We start from the raw sequence: 22,230 nt of genomic DNA, 5'->3' as shown, positions 1-22,230 counted from the left end.
GTAGTAAAGGCTCCTTGCAAAGTAACTAGTGACGTATTTATTATTACAGTTTTTTTTTTTTTTCGAGACGGTATTGTTCTGTCACCTAGGCTGGAGTGCAGTGGTGCGATCTTGGCTCACTGTAACCTCTGCCTCCCGAGTTAAAGTGATTCTCCTGTCTCAGCCTCTTGAATAGCTGGAATTACAGGCTTGCGCTACCATGCCCAGTTAGGTTTTGTATTTTTGGTAGAGATGAGGTTTCACCATGTTGGCCAGGCTGGTCTCGAACTCCTGACCGCAAGTGATCTGCCTGCCTCGACCTCCCAAAGTGCTAGGATTACAGGTGTGAGCCACTGCACCCAGCCTTATTACTATTATGATGTGTTACTGGTGGTGATGGGGGTGGCAGGTTTCTTATTGACTTACATGTCTGTCTTTTTTTTTTTTTGAGATGGTATCTCGCTCTGTTGCTCAGGCTGGAGAGTGCAGTGGCGTGATCTCGGGTCACTGCAACTACAAACTCCATCTCCTGGTTCAAGTGATTCTCTTGCCTCAGCCTCCTGAATAGCTGGGATTAACAGGGATGCAACACCATGCCTGGCTAATTTTTGTATTTTTAGTAGATACAGGGTTTCACCAGGTTGGCCATGCTGGTCTCAAACTCCTGACTTCCAGTGATCCACCCTGCTCGGCCTCGCAAAGTGCTGTGATTATAGGCGTGAACTACCGCCAGGCCCCAGTCTTGATTTCTAGGCGGGAGCCTTGGACCCTTTGTCTCTATCCAGAGCCTGCCTAGATCTGCCCTCTTTTCTCCTTTTGAGTTTCTTCTTCTCCCAGTGAAGGGAAACCAGGATGAGCCACTAATGATCCCTCCTGTTGTGCCTGGATCTGAAAGGCCCATTTTCAGGGTAACACTTGTGGCCAGAGGCTTGCCCAGAGCAGGAGGAGTGGTCCCAGGCAGGCACCATCCCCAGGTGCCCCTCTGCACACGTGTTCCGAACCCAGGGTGCTAAGGGCAGTCGGGGAAAGGCAGCCACCAGCCAGAGGGAAATGTGGCCGAGCCCATTAGGAAGGAAGGAAGCAGGCCTGGAACTGAAATTTTTTTGGACAGCAGACCCAAAATGGGCAATAGAGTCTTTTAGGCTACCAGTGGTCAGGGCCAGCTGCGATGGTGGCAGTTAGCCTGCAGCAGGTGCTGGCTCGTGGGTCCCACCGGAGGAAGGAAAGAGCTGAGGGTTGCCGCTGGCTGTGCCCACAGAAGGCACATTCTGGGAAGGCTGCCTGGACTCTGGCAGGCAGACACGTTGGCAGGTGGGCCGAGTGACGAGTTAGGGTCTGTGTTGCAGGCTGTATCTTGCTGAGATCGAGCTGTGTGTGCAGGGGATTCCGTCACAGCCACACACAGAAGGGAGGTCCAGGGTCAGGGAAGCAGGTCCCAGTCTCGGAGGAACCCTGGGTGGGTGGGGGCTTCAGACCTGGCCCTGGTCAAGCCTGGGGGAAGCATGGGGGCTTTCCTGAAGGAAGCCAGGACCTGGCTTGGCTTGGCTTGGCTCCTACCTTGTTGCTCTTTCTGTAGCTTTGGGTTCAGGCCATGCAGTCAGCCTGAGACTACAGGGGTACCAGAAGGGAAGGTTTCCCAAGCTAAATGTGTCGTAAACCCAGGGGCTGTTCTCTGAGTGCAGTCCTTTATTTCTTGTGAGTTTTGGGCCCTCTGCACCCCTTATAATGCCCTTTATTAGTCATCACTGTTAATAATTATATAAAACAATTACATTTTTTAAAATTAGAAATATTGGAAAAGGGTGGGAACGATGGCTCACGCCTGGAATCCTGGCACTTGGGGAGGCCAAGGTGGGTGGATCACTTGAGCCCAGGAGTTTGAGACCAGCCTGGGCAACATGGTGAAACCTCATCTCTATGAAAAATACAAAAAAATTAGCTGAGCGTGGTGATGGGTGCCTGTATTCCCAGCTGCACGGGAGGCTGAGGTGGGAGGATCGCTTGAGCCCAGGAGGTTGAGGCTGCAGTAAGAAGTGATTGTGCTGCTGCAGTCCATCCTGGGAGACAGAGGGAGACCCTGTCTCTTAGAAAAAAAAATAGTCCAGGCGTGGTGGCTCATGCCTGTAATCCCAGCCCTTTGGGGGGCTGAGGTGGGCAGATCATGAGGTCAGGAGATCAAGACCATCCTGGCTAACATGGGGAAACCTTGTCTCTACTAAAAATACAAAAAATTAGCCAGACATGGTCACAGGTGCCTGTAATCCCAGCTACTCAGGAGGCTGAGGCAGGAGAATCACCTGAACCCAGGAGATGGAGGTTGCATTGAGCCGAGATCGTGTCACTCTACCCTAGCCTGGGCAACAGAGTGAGACTGTCTCAAAAAATATATATATATAGTATATAGGAAAAGATTGCTACCTCAGTAAATATTTGAAATATGCTAAGACTCATTAGAATAATTATATTACAATGATAGTGAACATTTATTGGGCTTTTATTAGATGCCACAGATTCAGACACTCTGCCTGTTCTTTCACTGCCATATCCTGAGTGCAATGCAAGGCACATAGTAGGTGCTCAATAAATACCTTTTACATTAAAGAAAAATGAGCCCACCTGTGTGCTTGTAGGGGCTGGGGGTGTAGTGAGGGAGAAGCCAGACCTGGAGCTTCATCTCACTGGGTCTCAGGACACCTTGGGAGAAGGTAGCAGGTCCTTCCTACTTTCCCCACGGTTGTGCTTGCAGGCAGGGGACGGGTGAGGTGAACTTCGGGGATCCTCTACACTGCTGGGTGTCTCATGCTGCTCCCTCTGAATCCCAGGCCATGGACTTGTTCCTGACACTGGTGTCCCAGCTCCAGGGCCTTTCCGGGGGTGAGCTGATGGAACTCTGGCGAGATTCTTCCTTCAAATGCCGAAACAACGGGTAAGGCCCCTCTCCGGGTGGGGGATGGACCAGGAGCTGGCTGGGGGCATCCCTGGGTTGTGGGGAGTATTTGTGCTGTTCCGGGTTCCCAGTGAGGGATGGATGCTGATGCCTCATCCCGTCCCCACGACACTGAGTTGTCCTCGGTCTGAAAACGTGCCCCAAGAAGGAGATTAAGTGGGGAGCCTGGAGGTTCCCACGGGGCCCAAGCTTGATCCTGCGTGAGACCAGAAGCTGAAGGGCCTGGCGGATAAAGACAGCCATTGTTCCCTTCTCCAGACAGGGACCCTCTTGCTGGAATTAGCATTCCAATGCGCCCAGGGTACCCTCCTGCGGGGGGTGGAGAGTCAGGGCTGGGAGGTGCTGGGCAGAGCGGGGATTCCACCACCCAGACCTTGCTGATTTGGAGCCAGTAAGGGGGGTAAAGAGACTCCTAATCTCGGAGGGGAATCTCTGAGGCACTAACTCGGTCAGCTCAGGGCTATGCTCAGAAGTTTGAGATCAGCCTGGGCAACAAAGCAATGCCCCCATCTCCACAACAAATTTGAAAGTTAGCTCGAGGGGGTGGTGAACACCTGTGGTCCCAGGTACTTGGCAGGCCGAGTGGGAGGATCACCTGAGCCCAGGAGGTAGAGGCTGCAGTGAGGTGTGACCGCACCGCTGCACTGCAGCCTGGGTGACAGAGTGAGACGCTGTCTCAGAAAAAAGGAAAAAATAAATGTCCTGATGTTGTGCTGAGTATCTGAGGTTTAAACGAGAGACCATTTGCTGATTGTTGGTTCCTGTTCCGCTAGGGATTTTTACTCCTACTCGGTGACATTTGCTTGGGTGGATTTCAGCAGAGCACTGGGTGTGGACTTGTGTTTTCCCAAACCACTGTGTTTTTTGGGTGGGTAGAGCTGCCAGGGTCTGGGCTGGGTGTTGCTGTGCTAAGAGCACAGGTGTCAGCCAGGCTCAAGGGATCCCAGACCCGGGTCAGCCCCTCCCAAGGTGTGAGAGTGGGAATGTCTGCACGTTACCTCTCTGAGCCTCAGTTTACCCCCGGGTGACTTCGGTGAGATGAGGCTTGCAGGCGCTCAGCACGTGTGGGTCACCTTGACGATCTCAGGCAGCCACTGGTGGATGCCCTGCCTTCCTGTGGGACAGAGCACTGTGTGGGCCTCATGAAGGAACTCATCGCATCCGGGGAGGTGGAGGCAGACGAGGCGGAGGCGTGGCTGTCATCACTGGCCTTCCTCCCACAGCCCACAGATGCTATGGTTCACATGCTGCTGGTGAGTCCCTGCACCCCACCCAGAGCCCGGGTGTCCTCCTTCCCTGGTTGGCTGCCGGTTAGACGCGGGGGAGGTGATTGGTTCTTTTGTGCCAGCCCCTCATAGGATCAGCGGAGGGGGCCAGACTGCCCAACCTCCTGGGCTGCTGTGGCAGGTTCAAGGGAGCCTTTGGTATCAGAGAGTTCCGGGTTCAAGTGTCAGCATTGTGCCTCCCACCTGTGTGATCCCAGGCAAGTGACTTAACTGTTCTGAGCCTGTTTTCTGATTATTATTATTATTACTTGAGACGGAGTCTTGCTGTGTCACCCAGGCTGGAGAGCAGTGGTGCAATCTCAGCTCACTGCAACCTCCACCTCCCGGGTTCAAGCGATTCTTCTGCCTCAGCCTCCCACGTAGCTGGGACTACAGGCGCCCGCCACCACACCCTGCTCAGTTTCGTATCTTTTTTTTTTCAGTAGAGACGGGGTTTCACCTTGTTGGCCAGGCTGGTCTGGAACTCCTGACCTCAAGTGATCCACCCGCGTCAGCCTCCCGCAGTGCTGGGATTATAGGTGTGAGCCATCATGCCTGGCTGTTTTCTGATCTCTAAAAGGAGAATGGAAGTGGTACCTCTATCCTGGGCTCATAGTGAGGAATGAATTGCTGCATGTGAAGTGGTTCTCCTGGTGTCTGGCATGAACTCTGAGCGCTTGAAATCAGAGCTGCTATTATTTTTTTAAACACGTATTTAATGAGTCTGGAAATTAGGAAATCTGCGTGAGATGAGGTTAATAATTTCTGCCAGTAGTGGAGGTGTCATTTAACCCTTGAGATGTCTGTTTGAAGTAGGTGCTCTTATCCCCAATTTGCAAGTGAGAAAACTGAGGCCCAAAGAGGTAGGGCAGCTTACTGTACCTGCCTCACGTGCGATATTCCACCTGCAGGCCAGAGTTCATGCCTCTCTGGGTCGTGTTTTCTTGTTCTGTACTCGAGTTAGGAGGCCCTGCATGATCTCTGGCAGGTCCTGGGGATGCACTGGCTTTGTGAAGTCTGGGGAGAGGGAGGGGGAAGGAGGGGGAGTGGGGAGTGAGGGGCAAGCAGGGAGAGAGTATTTCAATGAACTTTTTATTTGAGAATAATTTTTATTTATTTATTTATTTATTTATTTATTTATTTATTTATTTATTTATTTTTGAGACTGAGTCTCCCTCTGTTGCCCAGGCTAGAGTGCAGTGGCACAATCTTGGCTCACTGCAGCCTCCGCACCCCACCCCCCGGGTTGAAGCGATTCTCCCTGCCTCAGCTTCCCCAGTAGCAGGGATTACAGGCACCTGCCTCCATGCCTGGATAATTTTTGCATTTTTAGTAGAGATGGAGTTTTGCCATGTTGACCAGGCAGGTCTTGAACTCCTGACCTCAGGTGATCCACCCGCCTTGGCCTCCCAAAGTGCTGGGATTACAGGCATGAGCCACTGTGCCCGGTCCAGAATAATTTTAGATTTACCAAAAAAAAAGGTTGCAAGGTTAATAGAGGGTGTTTCTGTCTAGCCCTCACCAGGGTTTCCGAATCGTGAATGTCCTGTGCCACCAGGAAGCACTGGCCCTGACCGAGCGGCTGAGTGGGTCTGTTCCCACCAAGGAAACCGCAGACTGCTGTGATTCCCCACTTTTTCCATGAATGTGCCCTGTCTGTTCTGGAATTCCCTCCAGCGCACCCCGTTGCTGTCAGTAGGTGTGAGGTTTAATCACATTGTAAGCTCTCCGATCATTACATGTCTCTTTTCGTGTGTACAAGCTGGGCAATTTTTTTTTTTTTTTTTTTTTTTTTTTGAGACGGAGTCTCTCTCTCTGTCACCCAGGCTGGAGTGCAGTGGCCCATTCATGGCTCATTGCAGCCTCGACCTCCCGGGCTCAAGTGATCCTCCCACCTCCGCTTCCTGAGTAGCTGGGACATGCACCACCACACCTGGCTAATTTCTGTAATTCTTGTATAGATGAGGTCTGGCCACATTGTTGAGGCTGGTCTCAAACTTCTGAGCTCAGGTGATCCGCCTACCACAGACTCCCAAAGTGCTGAGATTACAGGCATGAGCCACCGTGCCCAGCCCATGAATTTTTACAACTCTGTTTGTTCACCTGTGTCACCACCCCTAGAACAAGAGAGAGGATGTTTCTGACTCCAGAAGGCTCCCTAGTGCCCCTCCCAGTTGGTGATGTCCAAAGGTCACCACAGTTCTGACGCTTCTGCTCTTGAGATTCACATGGGCCTTGGAGGCCGAATTCTTTTCACCCACGTCCTATGCAGGATTGGTCCGTGCCGCTGTGTGTGCGGGGACTTTGTTCTTTCCCAAGCTGAGCCATACTCAGTTGCCTCCTTGTAGTTTCCTCTCTTAATGGTGCCTTTATTTTATTTTATTTTATTTTGTTTTATTTTATTTTATTTTATTAATTTTCGAGACAGAGCCTCTGTTGCCCAGGCTGAAGTGCAGTGGCGCGATCTCAGCTCACTTCAACCTCCGCCTCCCGGGTTCAAGTGATTCTCATGCCTCAGCCTCCTGAGTAGCTGGGATTGTGATGTACACCACCATATCCTGCTAAATTTTTTTGTATTTTTAGTAGAAACGGGGTTTCACCATGTTGGCCAGGCTGGTCTCGAACTCCTGAGCTCATGTGATTTGCCTGCCTCGGCCTCCCAAAGTGCTGGGATTACAGGCATGAGCCACTGCGCCCGGTCTTCTTCATGTGTCTTTCGATGAACAGAAGTTCTTCATGTTGGTGAAGTGCGGCTTCTTGATGCTTTCGAGCTGGTGTTTGATCTCACTCAGGTCCCGACGCTTCCTGTCTTGTCTTCTCCCAGCTCTGTTGTCTTACCTTTTCAGGGAGGGTTGGCTTGAGCATGATGACTGAGCTTTAGAATCATGTTGGAAAAGTGAAATCAGCTCAATAAGGGTCACAGGTTTGAGGATAATTTTATTTTTCCATCTTTAAAAATGAAAAAGAGTGAATATTTTAAACAGACTTTTAACTGAAGTGTAAGTAAGCCTTCATAAGTTAGAGATTTTTGCGTTGTTGTTTTTTCTCCTCCCGCTTTCTTTTTTTTCTTTTTTAAAATTTATTTTTCTTTCAAAATTATTTGTACTTCTCTTTGTGATGTGGTTTCTGTTTTTTGTGAAAACGGGGAAGGCTGGCCGTTCTGGGCGCATCCCCAGGGCAGCCATACACAGAACCATCTGCGTCATTACTGTCTGGACTGCTCAGCACCCAGGCCTCATGCTGGCCCAGCTCTCCTGGCGGGGCCACCGGAAGCGGCTCACAGATCTGGGCTCTCTGCCAGCCAAGTGGCACCAGCCTGCCCCACAGCCCTGCAGGGCGTGACCAGGCTTTTGGCTCCAGCTTTGGTCTGGGACAGGCCCGAGCCTGCCCTTTCTGTGCCCCCACCACCTTTCTTGGGCACAGTAGGCAGAGGCGGGAACCTCCAGCAGGCAGCCCCTCCCACGTGCCCGAGAGCTTCTTAGTCTTTTTATAACCCCTGCTCTCCCAGCCCAGCCCGCTTGCCCTGCTCTGTATTAAGAAAACAGACAGCTTTGTTTTCCTTGCCCAAATATAGGGAAACATTGAATGTGCTTTTTCCAGGCTCCACACACCCCTGTCCTTTCACACAAAAAAACATGCAGTGAGATGCACACGCCAAGACCCACACACATGCATCCTGAGCGCACGTGTATGCACACGGGACACGCCCCACACACACTGAAGCATGCACCCATTGCACTGGGACTTGCACACGTATACTGGATGATGTGTACATGCACGGACCCACACGTACACTGACACAGGCTCACACCAAGGCACAGGGACATACAAACACACAGGGATATGCACACACATGCTGGATCATGTATACACACACAGACCCCCACACACACTGATGCAGGCTCACACCGAGGCAGGCTTTCCAAGGACACCCACATGGGGAAATGCAGGGACACACACCCACACCATAGACCTGTCAACACACACACACACACACACACATATATATTGAGGCATACATGCCAAGACTTATATACCTGGAGATGCAGATATACACCCCAGCGTGTGCACATGTGAACACATGGCAGGACATGCACATACAGCAGGACACTTACGCAGTGGGACGTGTGGAGACAGCCACCCACACCTGGACACATGCACAGGCACACCAAGATAAACTCGGCTGTGCATGGGCACACAAGGGACACACAGTGCACACACACGTACCTGGATACATGGGCACATGCACACACCCACTGGGACACACGAGGTGCCCACATGGGGACACGTGTGCACAGGCATCCACCAGGAAATACATGCATACTAGGGTACTCGAGTGACCTGAGACTCCTGCACACCGACATGGGAACATACACACAAGCACTGGGATTCCACAGCACACACGCGGATGCTCATGTTCACACGTTCACACAGTGTGCTCACATCCTAGCATAACACAGACCTGGTGAAGAATTCAAGGAAAGAACAGAGCTGGGCAGGCCGGGCGTGGTGGCTCATGCCTGTAATTCTAGCACTTTGGGAGGTGGACAGATCACCTGAGGTCAGGAGTTCGAGAGCAGCCTGGCCAAAATGGTGAAACCCCATCTCTACTAAAAATACAAAAATTAACCGGGCATGGTGGTGCACGTCTGTAATTCCGGCTACTCAGGAAGCTGAGGCAGGAGAATCGCTTGATCCCAGAAGGCGGAGGTTGCAGTGAGCTGAGATTGTGCCACTGCACTCCAACCTGGGTGACAGGAGTGAGACTCCATCTCGAGGAGGGGAAAAAAAAGGGACAGAGCTGGGCAGAGATTTTATTTCCTCACAGCTGCCAAGCCATCCCTGTTTTGGGGTGGTATGGGTCTAGCACAGAGGCCCGCCAGGGCTGGATTTTAGAGTGAGCCCAGAATTTGCATTTTGAGAAGCAGTGAGTGTTGGGATCATGTCTGGTCTGGGAGCCAGACCCTCCTGGGTTAAATCTCAGTTCTACTATTTACACCTGGGCTACCTGAGGCAAGTTCCTTACCCTTTCTGTGTCTGTTTCCTCGTCTGCAAATGGAAATAAGAAAGGCAACGTGTGTGACATGTTATCAGCAGTCTGGCTGGTAGTGAACACAATTTGTTTACTAGGTTTTATTGGTCTAGACCATGGCTCATGCCTGTAATCCCAGCACCAAGGCAAGCAGATCACTTGAGGTCAGGAGTTCACAACCAGCCTGGCCAACGTGGTGAAACCCGACTTTACTAAAAATACAAAAATTAGCCGAACTTGGTGACACGTGTCTGTAATCTCAGCTATGTGGGAGGCTGAGGCAGGGGAATCGAGTGAACCCAAGAGGCGGAGGTTGCAGTGAGCCTAGATGGCACCACTGCACTCCAGCCTGGATGACAGAGCAAGACTCTGTCTTAAAAAAAAAAAAAAAAAAAAAAAGATTTGTTGATCTGATTTCTCCCAGGTACCTGGGGCTGGGAGCAGCTCTGTCCTGAACCCCCTCCTGTTTGCCTTCCTTTCATTGAAGCCTTCAGTGCCCTGGAGTGAGGGTAACTGGGCATCTAAGTGGTGGGTCACATGGGGTACTTTTCTTTTCTTTTTTTTTTTTTTTTTTTGAGACAGAATCTCGCTCTGCCACCCAGGCTGGAGTGCAATGGTGCTATTTCAGTTCACTGCAGCCTCTGCCTCCCGGGTTCAAGGGATTCTTGTGCCGTAGCCTCACAAGTAGCTGGGATTACAGGCGTGCACCACCATGCCTGGCTAAGTTTTGTATTTTTAGTAGAGACAGGGTTTTGCCATTGTGGCTAGGCTGGTCTCGAACTCCTGACCTCAGGTGATCCACCCGCCTTGGCCTCCAAAGTGCTGGGATTACAGGCATGAGCCACTGTGCCCGGCCTCTGGGGTGCTTTTACGGTGTTCCCTGAACAGAGCAATTTGTTCAGACTGGGGGACTCGGCTCTGTATTACAAAATGCCCCAGGTGAGTTGGTGTGTGGCCAGGGTGAGGCCTGTGAAGGGCATTTACCACCCCTCTCTGGGTGGGGGCCCATTTCTGTCCCCAGCCACTGCTCCAGACCCCGCGGGCCAGCCCTGGCGCCTTCCTGGGCATCTCAGCCCTGGTGCACAACCTCTGTGCTTCTCTGGATGCACCCTGCGGACAGCTGCCTGGAGTCGGCTCTCTAGTGAGGATCCTGGGAGATGCCTTGGGTGAGAACTGTACCATCCAGGAGCCCTCGGATGATGACAAGGTGAGGACATCCAGTGTCCTGAGTGCCGGCTTCAGTGCCCCCAGTGTGACCCAAGCCAAGCAGCAAGCTCCAGGTGGAGAGGGTGGGGATGGGTTCCCCGCTTCCCCCCTTCCTCCTATCCCCCATCCCCCCTTCCCCCTTCCCCCATCCCCCCTTCCTCCTATCCCCCATCCCCCTTTCCTCCTATCCCCCATCCCCCTTCCTCCCTTCCCCCCATCCCCCATCCCCCCACCCTCCTGCCTGCCCCTCCACGCCACTGCCCCCTCCACGCCACTGCCCCCTCCATGCCACTGCCCCTCCCCATGCCATTGCCCCTCCCCACACCTCTCCCCTCATGGTCCTCCCTCCATCTCGATTTAGCTCCAGCTTGTGCTGAAGGCGATCGGCAACGCGGGCTTGGCGGCCCTGGCTCTCACCCCCACGCTGAGTGCCTGCGCATCTCTGAGAAGCAGCGCCCCTGAGATCCGGCTGGGGGCCATCCAGGCCTTCCGGAGGGTCCTCTGCTCTGCAGATGTGAGCCCTTGTGTGCTGTTTCACTGGGTTGGGGTTGGGTGGTGGTAGTTCTCAAACCACAGTTTACTAAGTCACTTCTTCAATTGTTCATTCATTTATCATGTATTTAATGAGCACCTACTGTGGGCTGGGTACTAGTGTGAATAGGTATCTAGGTCTAAGCCTGTGTGTAGTGTGGGAAGCAGATTATTTATCAAATACACAAACAACCATATGATTACCAGTGCCATCTGTGCCCCCCTCTAGTACAGGGTTTGTCAGACTATGGGCCATGGGTCACTTTCTGGCCCTTTGTGTGTTTTTGTCAACAAAGTCTTATTGGAACACAGCCATACCCACTCATTTATGTGTTGTCTATGGTTGCTTTCCTGCTCCGCCTGCAGTCAACTCATTGCAAGAGACCGCATGGCCTGCAGAGTCTCAAAGAGTTCTCTGTCCCTTTATAGAAAAAGTTTGCTAATCCCTGGGCCAGTACCTCCCTTTTTACTCAAAGTCGCAGTCCCTTCATTGACCTCCTAGGCCCTGAGGGATCTGACCTCTGGACCTCACCTGCTCTTTTCACCTCCCATCCCTCCTCCCCAGCACACTGCCCTTTCTGTTCTTCCTTAAACACTTGTGACCCTCTCTTGCCCCAGGCCCTTTGCACATGCTGTCCCCTTTCCTGGTACATTTTCCCCCCAGATGTCTCCAGGCCTTTCTTTTTCACCTCCGGTAGGTCTTAGCTTAAAAGTCACTTTCACTGTTTCCCTATGTCATTTTTCCCTCCATAGGGTTTATTACCATCTAACTTTCTTTTCTTTTTTTTTTTTTTTTTGTCACCCAGGCTGGAGTGCAGTGGCGCTGTCTCTGCTCATTGCAAGCTCCGCCTCCTGGGTTCACACCATTATCCTGCCTCAGCCTCCCGAGTAGCTGGGACTACAGGCATCCACCACCATGCCTGGCTAATTTTTTTGTGTTTAGTAGAGATGGGATTTCACCGTGTTAGCCAGGATGGTCTCAATCTCCTGACCTCGTGACCCTCCCGTCTCAGCCTCCCAAAGTGCTGGGATTACAGGCTTGAACCACCGCACTGCGCCACTACCTAACTTTTTATATAGTTCATATGCTAATCTCATTGACTGTCTCTCTGCACTAGGATAACAGATTCAGGTGGAGAGGAGCTGGGCTGGTCTTGTTTATGGCTGTCACCTAGCACAGTGCTGGGTGCACAGTTGCTGCTTAGTTAATATTTATTGCATGGATGGATGGGTGGGTGGATGGATGATGGGTGGGTGGATGGGTGAATGGATAGATCGATGGGTGGGTGGGTGGATGGAATGATGGGTGGGTGGCTGGTTGGCTGTGGAGGAAGCCAGTAGATACTGAGGGAGTCACAATGTGGGGAGGTGGCTTGCTTAGGAAAGGGCCCAGGAAGGCCGAGACATTTAAAGACCTCCTGTGTGGCAAGACACTATACTGTTTTTGTAAATAGTTTTATTGGAGTGTAGCCATGCCCATTTGTTGGGGAATTGATGAGGCTCTCTAGGCTGGGGCTGGTAGAGACTGGGAATTAGGCACGGTCAGTGAACCCCTGCTACCTCCCACAACTGAGTGTATATGAGGGAAGCCTCCCACAGTGGGGACATCAGGACAGCTGGGGCTAGGCAGCAGGTCCACCTGCTGGAGCCAGGGACATCATACTGCTGGGTGGAGATAGGTGGGCCTTGGGTGGAGATAGGTGGGCCTTGGGTGGAGATAGGTGGGCCTTGGGTGATGGCCTTCCTTCTGCCCGAGCCAGCGATCGGTGCTCTCCCATCTGTACCAATCCCCGGAGGAGGATGCTGAGATCCGTATCAATGCCTACCTGGCCCTGATGAGATGCCCTAGTGAGGAGGTGTTTGCCCAGGTGCGGCGCACCCAGGCAGGCGAGCTGTCCACCCAGGGTGAGCCATGGGTGTGTGTGTGGGAGGGGTGTGGGCAGGGGTGGGGCTGGGAGGGCACCTCCTGGAGAGTGCAGGGGGTTTGAGAGCATCCTCTCCTTCCACTCCTCTGGTATCCTCCTGTCTTCTTGTTCCCCTGTTTCTCTACCATACTGTCTTGATAAGGGGCTGTATGTTCTTCCCTCCCCCACATGGCAATTCTAGTCCCCATTCTGCTGTTGAATGACTTGGGAGAAGTTGCTTCTCTTCTCTGGTCCTCAGTTTCCTCATCTGTAAAATGGGATGGGAATCAGTCCTCTTTTAGCTCTGGCCAGATCACGACACAGTATCCTAAAGAGAGACCTAAGATAGAAGAGGGATGGTATCGGCAAATCTCAGATCCCTTCTGGAGTGAGACAATTCCCTTTATACAGGCACCTGAACCCACAGATGTAAATTCAAAGAAAGTAAGTTCAACTGATGGTTGAAAAAATTTCCATAATGCACAGTGGGGTGAGAGCCTGGAGCCCGAGAGCCCAGGTTCAAATTCCAGCTTCACCACTTCCTTCCTGTATGCCTTTAGACAAGTAAGTAAACCTTTTTGAGGCTCCATTTCTGTACCTGTATATTTTAGGTACAGATAAAATCTACAATAGGGATAATGCTAGTACCTCCCTCAGAGTGTTGCAAGCATAAAATGAGTTAATACACAAAGACATTTAGAATGCATAGTGCGTCATACGTATGAATGTTGCTTTTAATGTTGTTATCACTACTGCTATTATTAATGCAGTGTAGCTAGATGATCAAAATTTTAAAGCATAGGCAAGGGACAAATGGAAAATTAGTCTTCCTTCCCCTTCCCCCCAATATCTTCCTGTGTCCTGAAGATACATAATGTGAGCAATTCTCCTGTACATGTAATACATACATAAACATACACATGTATCTCCTTAACAGCATCTCAGGATCATGTTCTACTTGTTATTGTGCTTTTGTGCTTTGTTTTTGTTTGTTTGTTTTTGTTTTTGTTTTTTGAGATGGAATCTCGCTCTGTTGCCCAGGCTGGAGTGTGATGGCGTGATCTTGGCTCACTGCAAGCTCCACCTTCTAGGTTCATGCCATTCTCCTTCCTCAGCCTCCCAAGCAGCTGGGACTACAGGTGCCTGCTACCACGCCCAGCTAATTTTTTGTATTTTTTTAGTAGAGATGGGGTTTCACTATGTTAGCCAGGGTGGTCTCAATCTCCTGACCTCGTGATCTGCCCACCTCAGCCTCCCGAAGTGCTGGGATTACAGGCATGAGCCACCGCACCTGGCCTTTTTTTTTTTTTTTTTTGAGACAGAGTCTTGCTCTGTCACCCAGGCTGGAGTGCAATGGCACAGTCGCGGCTCTCTGCAACCTCTGCCTCCTGGGTTCAAGCAATTCCCCTGCCTCAGCCTCTTGGGTAGCTGGGATTACAGATGTGCACCACCATGCCTGGCTAATTTTTGTATTCTTTTAGTAGAGATGCTTTTGCCATGTTGGCCAGGCTGGTCTCGAACTCCTGACCTCAGGTGATCTGTCCACCTCAGCCTCCCAAAGTGCTTGGGATGACAGGGGTGAGCCACTGGGCCCAGCCTTTTCCTTGCTTTTTGTCTTTACCATGTCTGGGAGCTCATTTCTCATCTATAGCTCTTATAGACTCTTATCTGTGGCTGTGTGGCTGTTCCACCAGAAGTTTTACTATAACCCATTTTGCCAATCTCCATTGATAGACCTTTAGGCTGTTTCTTGTCTTGTGCCATTAGAAGCAACAACCACAAACCTACCTGCACAGCTACCTTTGGCCCTTGAGTTAATCTCACTTTAGGATAATTTCCCAGAAGGTAAGTTACTGTGGTAAAGGGTATGCACATTTAAAAGTCTGATGTGATATTGTTGAATTACCTTCTGAAGAGATGGCACTATTGGAAGATACAGCTCTCTGCATTAGGAGTTTCAGGCCTGGAGTGGGATGTGTGCTGAACCCCTCCTCAGGGGGTCAGCTGAGGGGCTCATCCTCCACGGTGGCCCTGGGGTACCACCTGATGTATTGCCCAATGGGAACAAGTGGGCACCTTATCCCTAAAAACCCACATTCTGCTCTATTCTTTGACAGATTGTTCCAGAAGCCCCTGACTGGACCTTCTAAGAGCCCGGGACAATGTGGGGAGGGTTGGGGGCTCCCTGTAAGACTCTAATATTCCCCATTGGACTCAATCCCATGAGGCTCTCATTTGATCTTTATCCCTCCAGGGACCCTCATGGGTCACACGTCACCTTTTGCTGATCCTGAAACATACTTAGTCTTTTAAGGTCCAGGCTCTGCTTTTAACTGATCTTCCCAAAAAGCCCTGCAAGGTACTTTGTTAGTTCCTTTTTCAGATGAGAAAACTAAGGTTCCAAGAGCTGGAACATCTAAGGCCACACTGGTACATGGTGGAACTAAGGTTTGAAATCAGGTCCGACTTCCCATTTTCACTGATGAGGAAACTGAAGCTCAGAGAGGCAGAGGGACCACCTCGAGGTCACACAGCTTTTGAGCTTTGGGACTGGGTTCAGACTCAGGTCTGACTTTTGAGACTATGACACCTTCCTTTCTCTTCTGGGAAGTGTGTCAGAATTCCATACACGGGCTGGATTTCCACGTTCTGTCATGGCACAACTTGTTGGCTGCTGTTTCTTGAGAGAAGACGTAGGTCTCCGTAGCCAGGCTCCTGAGAAGCCCCCGTGTGAGAGAATTGCAGGACTGGGATGGGGGTCGGGGGAGGGTATTTTCTCTGGACAGCACCAGCTCCAGGCCCTTTTCTCATGTCCCCTCCCTGCTGCCCACGACTCTATTCCAGTGGGTTCTTTTGTGTGGAGTCATCTCCTGCAGCTGCTGGAGACACGCGACCCCCTGAAACGGGCCCTCCGGGACACCCTCCCTGAGGACATCCTCAGTCAGGAGTTCCACCCGGAAATGTGGAAACACTCGTCCTATTCTGATGTCACCTTCCGATCAGGTATGGCCATCCTGGGCAGGCCCAGTCTTGCTCTGGGACCACAAAGGCTGGGGACCCTGGAGCTCCAGCTCTCGAGAGCATACGGATCAGACGTTGTCAAGCGGTCAGATACTTACATGCCAGTCGGGTGTGGTGGCTCAAACCCATAATCCCAGCACTTTGGGAGGCTGAGGCAGGAGGATTACTTGAGCCCAGGAGGTCGAATCTGCAGTGAGTCATGATTGCACCATTGCACTCCAGCGTGGGTGACAGAGTGAGACCCTATCTCAAAAACAAAAAACAAAACCAACTTGCTGCTTGTTCAAACTTATTTTGCAATATTTCCATAGCACCTGCTGCTTTTTTAGAGAAGTCATATCAGTTATTTTATGGTTTTCTGAATACTTACATCTTCTCTCTAAATTGGCTCTTTGTACCTTAGATTTATGTTAAAAAGGAAATTGTCTATCAGTACCATTAATAGAAAATCAATTTAACTCTCTGTAAAGAGAAGATAGTCCTAAAAAGAAATACTGTACACCCAGAGGTGGGTAATGAAACACTGATATATTTGTATACGTGTGTGTGTATATATATATATGTGTGTGTGTGTGTATATATGTGTGTGTGTGTGTATATATATTTATATATGTATTTTTTGACACAGACTCTTGCCCTGTTGCCCAGGCTGGAGTACAGTGGCACAGTCTTGGCTCACTGCAACCTCCACCTCCAGGGTTCAAGTGATTCTTCTGCCTCAGCCTCCCGAGTAGCTGGGACTACAGGTGCGCACCACCATGCCTGGCTAATTTTTGTAATTTTATTAGTAGAGATGGGGTTTCACCATGCTGGCCAGGCTGGTCTCGAACCCCTGGCCTCAAGTGATTTGCCCACCTCATCCTCCCAAAGCTAGGATTACACGCATGAGCCACTGTGCCTGGCTGAAACACTGTTTTATTAAATTGTCCTGGATTCTGTGACTTGCTGAGGGCTGTGAATTTTGAAAAGAGTTTTTTCCTGTGTTAAGAAGAGAGATTAGCCCCACACTGAGACTGCCTCTTTGTTGTAATTAAACAGAAAATCAAAAAGGGAATCTCTTTCAAACTAAGGCTCCAAAACTACCTCAGCCATTCTTGGAAGCCTGGGGTTGGGGTTTGGGTGCTCTGGGTACCTCTTCTCTGCCTGTCAGCAGAAGTGGGTGTGTGTGACTCTCGGTCCTGGACTCCCTCTGTTCTTGAAAAAGCTTAAGGCTGTTTCCCATCCTGGCCAGGGAGAGGTGGGAAGACACACCATGTGTCTGGCTCTGTCTCAGGGTATGGCCCCATGGTAATAGCCAGACCCCACTCTGAGTGTGTGCAGAGTGTACTGATGTTCTTTTCTTACTCCTAGTGTCTGGAAGCCTGGGAGCCAACCTGGAGGGGACCCTTCTCTTCTCTCCTGCCTCCTTTCTCCCCCGTTCTGCCACAGTCAACCTGACCATCCACACCATGGGCCGTGCCTTCAACCTCCTGGAGGTTAGAGGGGAGCCTTGCTGTAGCCTCTGCAGGGCCTCTCCTAGACTTGGGGCCAAAAAATATCCCAGTCACTTATCTGTCTGTCCATCCATCCCTTGACTCCATTGTTCAATCCCCTCCCCCAGTATCTAGTCACCCACCCACCCATAGGTATGTCCATACATGTATCAATTCACCTACATGCCTCCATCCCTCCATCCATTCCTCCCTCCTCCACCTATCTATTCACCTGTTCATCTGTCCATCTGTCCATCCACCCACATCCCTCTCATTCATCTCATCCATCCACTCACCCACCCACCCACCCATCATCCATTCACCCACCCATCATCCATTCACCCACCCACCCACCCACCCACACATCATCCATCCACCCACCCACCCACCCACCCACACATCATCCATCCATCCACCCACCTACCCACACATCATCCATCCATCCACCCACCCACCCACCCATCCACCCATCATCCATCCACCCGCTCACCCACCCACCCACACATCATCCATCCATCCACCCACCCATGCACTCATCATCCATCCAGCCATCCACCCACCCACACACCCATCATCTATCCAGCCATCAACCATCCATCCATCTACCCACCCGTGATCCATCCACCCACCTACGCATCCATCCATCCATCCATCCATCCATCCATTCACTCATTCATTAATCCACCTACCAAACCACCCATCCACCATCCATCCATTCACTTATTCATCTGTCCACCCGCCTACCCATCCGTGGACATACCCACCCTACCCATCTGTCTGTCTGTCTGTCCATCCATCCGTGTAATTTCCCATGCATCTCTCTGTCTACTGTCTAACCTACCCATCTATTCATCTGTTCTCCTACTCATCCATCTTTCATTCACTTAGCCATCCATGTCTACCCACATTCATCCATCATTCCATCCTCTGAGTCACACATCCATCCATTATCCATCCACCCACTCACCAGTCATTGCCAAGGGCTGGTCTCTGGTGACTTCTCTGAAAATGCTATCACAGATATCTAGATGGGAAGAGGGAAGAAAGAATAGATGGAAGGAGAGAGGTCCATAAGAAAGGAAAAGTAGATGGATGGATAGGAATGAGGATGGATAGAACAAAGGAAAGAAAAGATGGAAGGTGGAGAGGCAGATAGATGGATAGATGGGAAGGACAAAAGGATAGGTGAACAGAGGGTTGCACGGATGGGCAGATGGAAGACAGGAGGGACAGAAGGAAGAATCCATTTATTCACCTATCAAATTTTGAGAACCTCTACGCCCAGATCAGGTCATGCAGGTGCCTAGTGATTGAGACATGAGTGCTTGGCCTCATCATGGATCTTTCGAGGAAGACACACATTCCAGTCTGAGTATATTGTGTGTGGGGCAGAGGAGGTGGGAAGAGAGTGACATGGGAGTTCAGGGAGGGCTTCCCAGAGGTGGTGACATTTGATCCAAGCCTTAAAGAATTGGCAAGAATTCTTCCCGTGTGGTGTCTACCAAGCAGATACAGACAGTGATGGATTTCCCAAGGTCGTGTCCCTGAACCTAAGCCTAGGTGGGCACCAGGGAGCCTGGAGTGGCCTGCTCAAGCCTCTGGTTCCCCCATTCATATCCCCAGCCTGACAGCTCGTCATCACCCCTGTAACTGAGTTGTTCCTCCCTGAGCCCCTGGCTTCCCTTCTCAGCTTGGGCTCCGGCTGGAAAATGCTGAGGAAATTGCTCACAGGCTGTTTGGCAGGAAGTCATTCTGGGGCCAGGAAGACGGGAGAGAGGCCAAGCCAGAGAAGCCCCCAGGGCCAAAACCAGGGCCTGTACCACAGCAAGCCAGCCCCAAGTGTCCAGGAGACAGAGACAGAAGGATGAGAGACCTACAGCAGAAGGTAAGGGAGGTGGCCACACCCACCCTACTCCCCCAGGCAGGCCACCTCGATTCATGCTTGGGCTTTTGAACCTGAGACTTGGATGTCTGTGAACTCTGACCCCGTCCCCTCCTTACAGAACTGAGTGGCTGGTTCAAATCTGAGTAGTCAACTGGCTTTATTTGGAAAAACCATTGCTTGAAATAGATCCTATGCATGGGAACGTCCCTAAGTTGTAAGTGTACAGCTTGCCTGTCCACCACCTCAACACACCCACATCACCAGCACCCAGACCGTCTTCAGCTCCCAGCCTCCCCTTTGTCTTCCTGTTCTTGTTAACACCCATCCTTAACCAGGGGTGACCACTCTTCTGACTTCTGGCAGCATCAATTCGTTCTACTTTTTTAAAATGAGCTTTGCTGAGATCTAATTGACACATGGTGAACAGTAGTACATGGTTAAGGTGGACAGCAGCACACAGTTAAGGTGAGTGGCACCACACGGTTAAGGTGAACAGTTTGATACATTCTGACCCATGTACACACTCATGAGATCATCACCATGATAAAGCTTATGAATACACCCATCACCCCCAAAAGTCTCTTCCAGATCCTTAATAATCCCTTCCTCCGGCCAGGCGTGGTGGCTCACGGCTGTAATCCCAGCACTTTGGGAGGCCAAGGCAGGCAGATCACGAGGTCAGGAGATCAGGACCATCCTGGCTAGCACAGTGAAACCCTATCTCTACTAAGAATACAAAAAACTTAGCAGGGCGAGGTGGTGGGCGCCTGTAGTCCCAGCTACTCAGGAGGCTGAGGCAGGAGAATGGTGTGAACCCAGGAGGCGGAGCTTACAGTGAGCCAAGATCGCACCACTGCACTCCAGCCTGGGCGACAGAGCGAAAAAAAAAACCCTTCCTCCTGCTTCTCCTCTGTCCCCAGAAACTAGCGAGAGGCTTTCTGTCACCGTAGACTTGTTTGCATTTTCTAGAATATTATGTAAATTAGATGACACAACAAGTCCTTTTTTTTTTTTTTTTTTTTTTTTTTTTTTTTTTTTGGAAACAGTGTCACTCTGTCACCCAAGCTGGAGTGCAATGGCGTGATTTTGGCTCATTGCAACCTTTGCCCCCCAGGCTCAAGCAGTCCTTCCACCTCAGCTTCCAGAGTAGCTGGGACTATAGGCATGTGCCATCATGCCTATCTAGTTTTTTAAAAAATAAATATTGTAGAGATGGGGTCTCACTATGTTGCCCAGGCTGATATCAACCTTCCTGGGCTTAAGCATTCCACCTGCCTTGGCCTCCCAAAGTGCTGGGATTACAGGTGTGAGTCACTGTGCTTGAGAACATGTCCTTTTTAAAAAAATCATGTACTCTTTTTTTGTTTGGCTTCTTTTATTCAGCATAATTATTCTGAGACTCACCCATGCTATAGATTATAACATAGTTTGTTTCTTTTTATTGCTAAGTGGTATTCCATTGTATAGATATACCACAGTTTGTTTCTCCATTCACCTGTTGGTCGACATATGAGTTGTTTCCAGGGTTTGGCTATTAAAAATAAAACTGCTATGAATATTTGTGTACAAGTCTTTAGGCATGTGGTTTTGTTTCTCTTGAATAATTAGTAGGTGTGACTGGATCATATGGTAGGTATATGTTTAATTTTTTTAAAGCTGCTGAACCATTCTCCCAAGTGGTTGTACTATTTTTGCATTCCCACCAGCAGTATGTGAGAGTTCCAGTTTCTCTACATCCTCACCAACACTTGGTATGGTTAGACTTTTTAATTTTAGCCATTCCAATAATGTGTTGTTGTATCTTGTGGCTTTAATTTGCATTTCCCTAATGACTAATGACATTGATCATTTTTTCACATGCTCATTTGCTATTGTACGTCTTCTTTGGTGAAATGTACATTCAAATCTTTTGCTCATCTTATTTTGTTGGCTTGTTATTATTGAGTTTTGAGAATTCTTTCTATATTCCAGAAACATGTTGTTAGTTTTTTCTTTTCTTTCTTTTTTTAGAGTTGAGGTCTGGTTCTGTCATCCAGGCTGGAGTGCAGTGGTGTGATCATAGTTCACTGCAATCTTGACCTACTGGGCACAAGTGATCTTCTTGCCTCAGCCTCCTGAGTAGCTGGGACTGTAGGCAGTACTGCCATACTTGGCGAAGTTTTTTTCTCTTTTTGTTGAGATGGGGTCTCACTGTGTTGCCCAGGCTGATCTTGAACTCCTGGCCTCAAGCGATCCTCCTGCCTTAGCCTCCCAAAGTGCTGGGATTACAGGTGTGACCCACCACGCCTGACCAGAAACAAGTTCTTCATTAGACATGTAACTCAGAAATATGTTCTCCCAGTCTGTGGTGTGTCTTTTTGTTCTCTTAATGGTGTCTTTCAAACAATAGCAGGAAGTCTTAATTTTGATGAAGTCAAGTTTATTAGTTTCTTTGACTGATAGTGCTTCGACTGTTACAGCTCAGACATTTTTGCCCGATGGGATGTTACAGAGATTCTCATAGGACCTTCTGCAGACCTCTGAGCATGCTCTCTGTTCAGCTCTCTGCTTTCTGGTACCCTCCCCTGCAAAGTCCAGCTGCCAGGGTCTCCCCACACCCACAGCTCCTCAGTTCAGGGAGTCCCCCAGCTCAGCCTCCATTCCCCTTCCTTGTGCTGCAGCCTGGACACTGACTCCAGGTGGGAAACTGTGCTCATCTCGCTTGTTTCCATCTCTTGGAGTGCATCATCTTGGGTTGCCTGATGTCTGTGTCTTGGGGACCATTGTTGAGCCTGTGTCATCTGGGTTACCAGCTGCTCCCTGTGGGAGGTTGAACCCAGTCTTCATGACTCCAATTTGGTCAGCAGTAGAAATCACATCCAGTTCCTTCTGTAAACATTATATAAATGGAATCATTCACAGTGTACTCTTGTTTTTAAGAGATGAAATTCTCATATGTAAAAATAACCATTTTAAAGTGAACAATTGGCCGGATATGGTGACTCATGT

The 22,230-nt window shown here is 50.2% G+C and overlaps 1 protein-coding gene across 1 annotated transcript in view; it reads left to right on the top strand.

The window, feature by feature from the left end:
• The window catches only part of LOC102140761 (uncharacterized), a 153,704-nt gene that overhangs the window by 23,657 nt on the left and 107,817 nt on the right, over nt 1–22,230 (top strand). The window contains exons 9-16 of the mRNA XM_045382987.3: nt 2,802–2,905; nt 4,014–4,179; nt 10,245–10,430; nt 10,791–10,943; nt 12,721–12,865; nt 15,709–15,867; nt 17,236–17,360; nt 19,048–19,242. Coding sequence (XP_045238922.2) covers nt 2,802–2,905; nt 4,014–4,179; nt 10,245–10,430; nt 10,791–10,943; nt 12,721–12,865; nt 15,709–15,867; nt 17,236–17,360; nt 19,048–19,242 — 1,233 coding nt within the window. The remainder of the gene's footprint in view (nt 1–2,801; nt 2,906–4,013; nt 4,180–10,244; nt 10,431–10,790; nt 10,944–12,720; nt 12,866–15,708; nt 15,868–17,235; nt 17,361–19,047; nt 19,243–22,230) is intronic.

This window comes from Macaca fascicularis, chromosome 20 (assembly GCF_037993035.2).
Source record: "Macaca fascicularis isolate 582-1 chromosome 20, T2T-MFA8v1.1".
Classification (NCBI taxonomy): Eukaryota; Metazoa; Chordata; class Mammalia; order Primates; family Cercopithecidae; genus Macaca; species Macaca fascicularis.
Note: the sequence above shows the minus strand (reverse complement) of the source record. Positions and strands in the feature narration are given on the sequence as shown.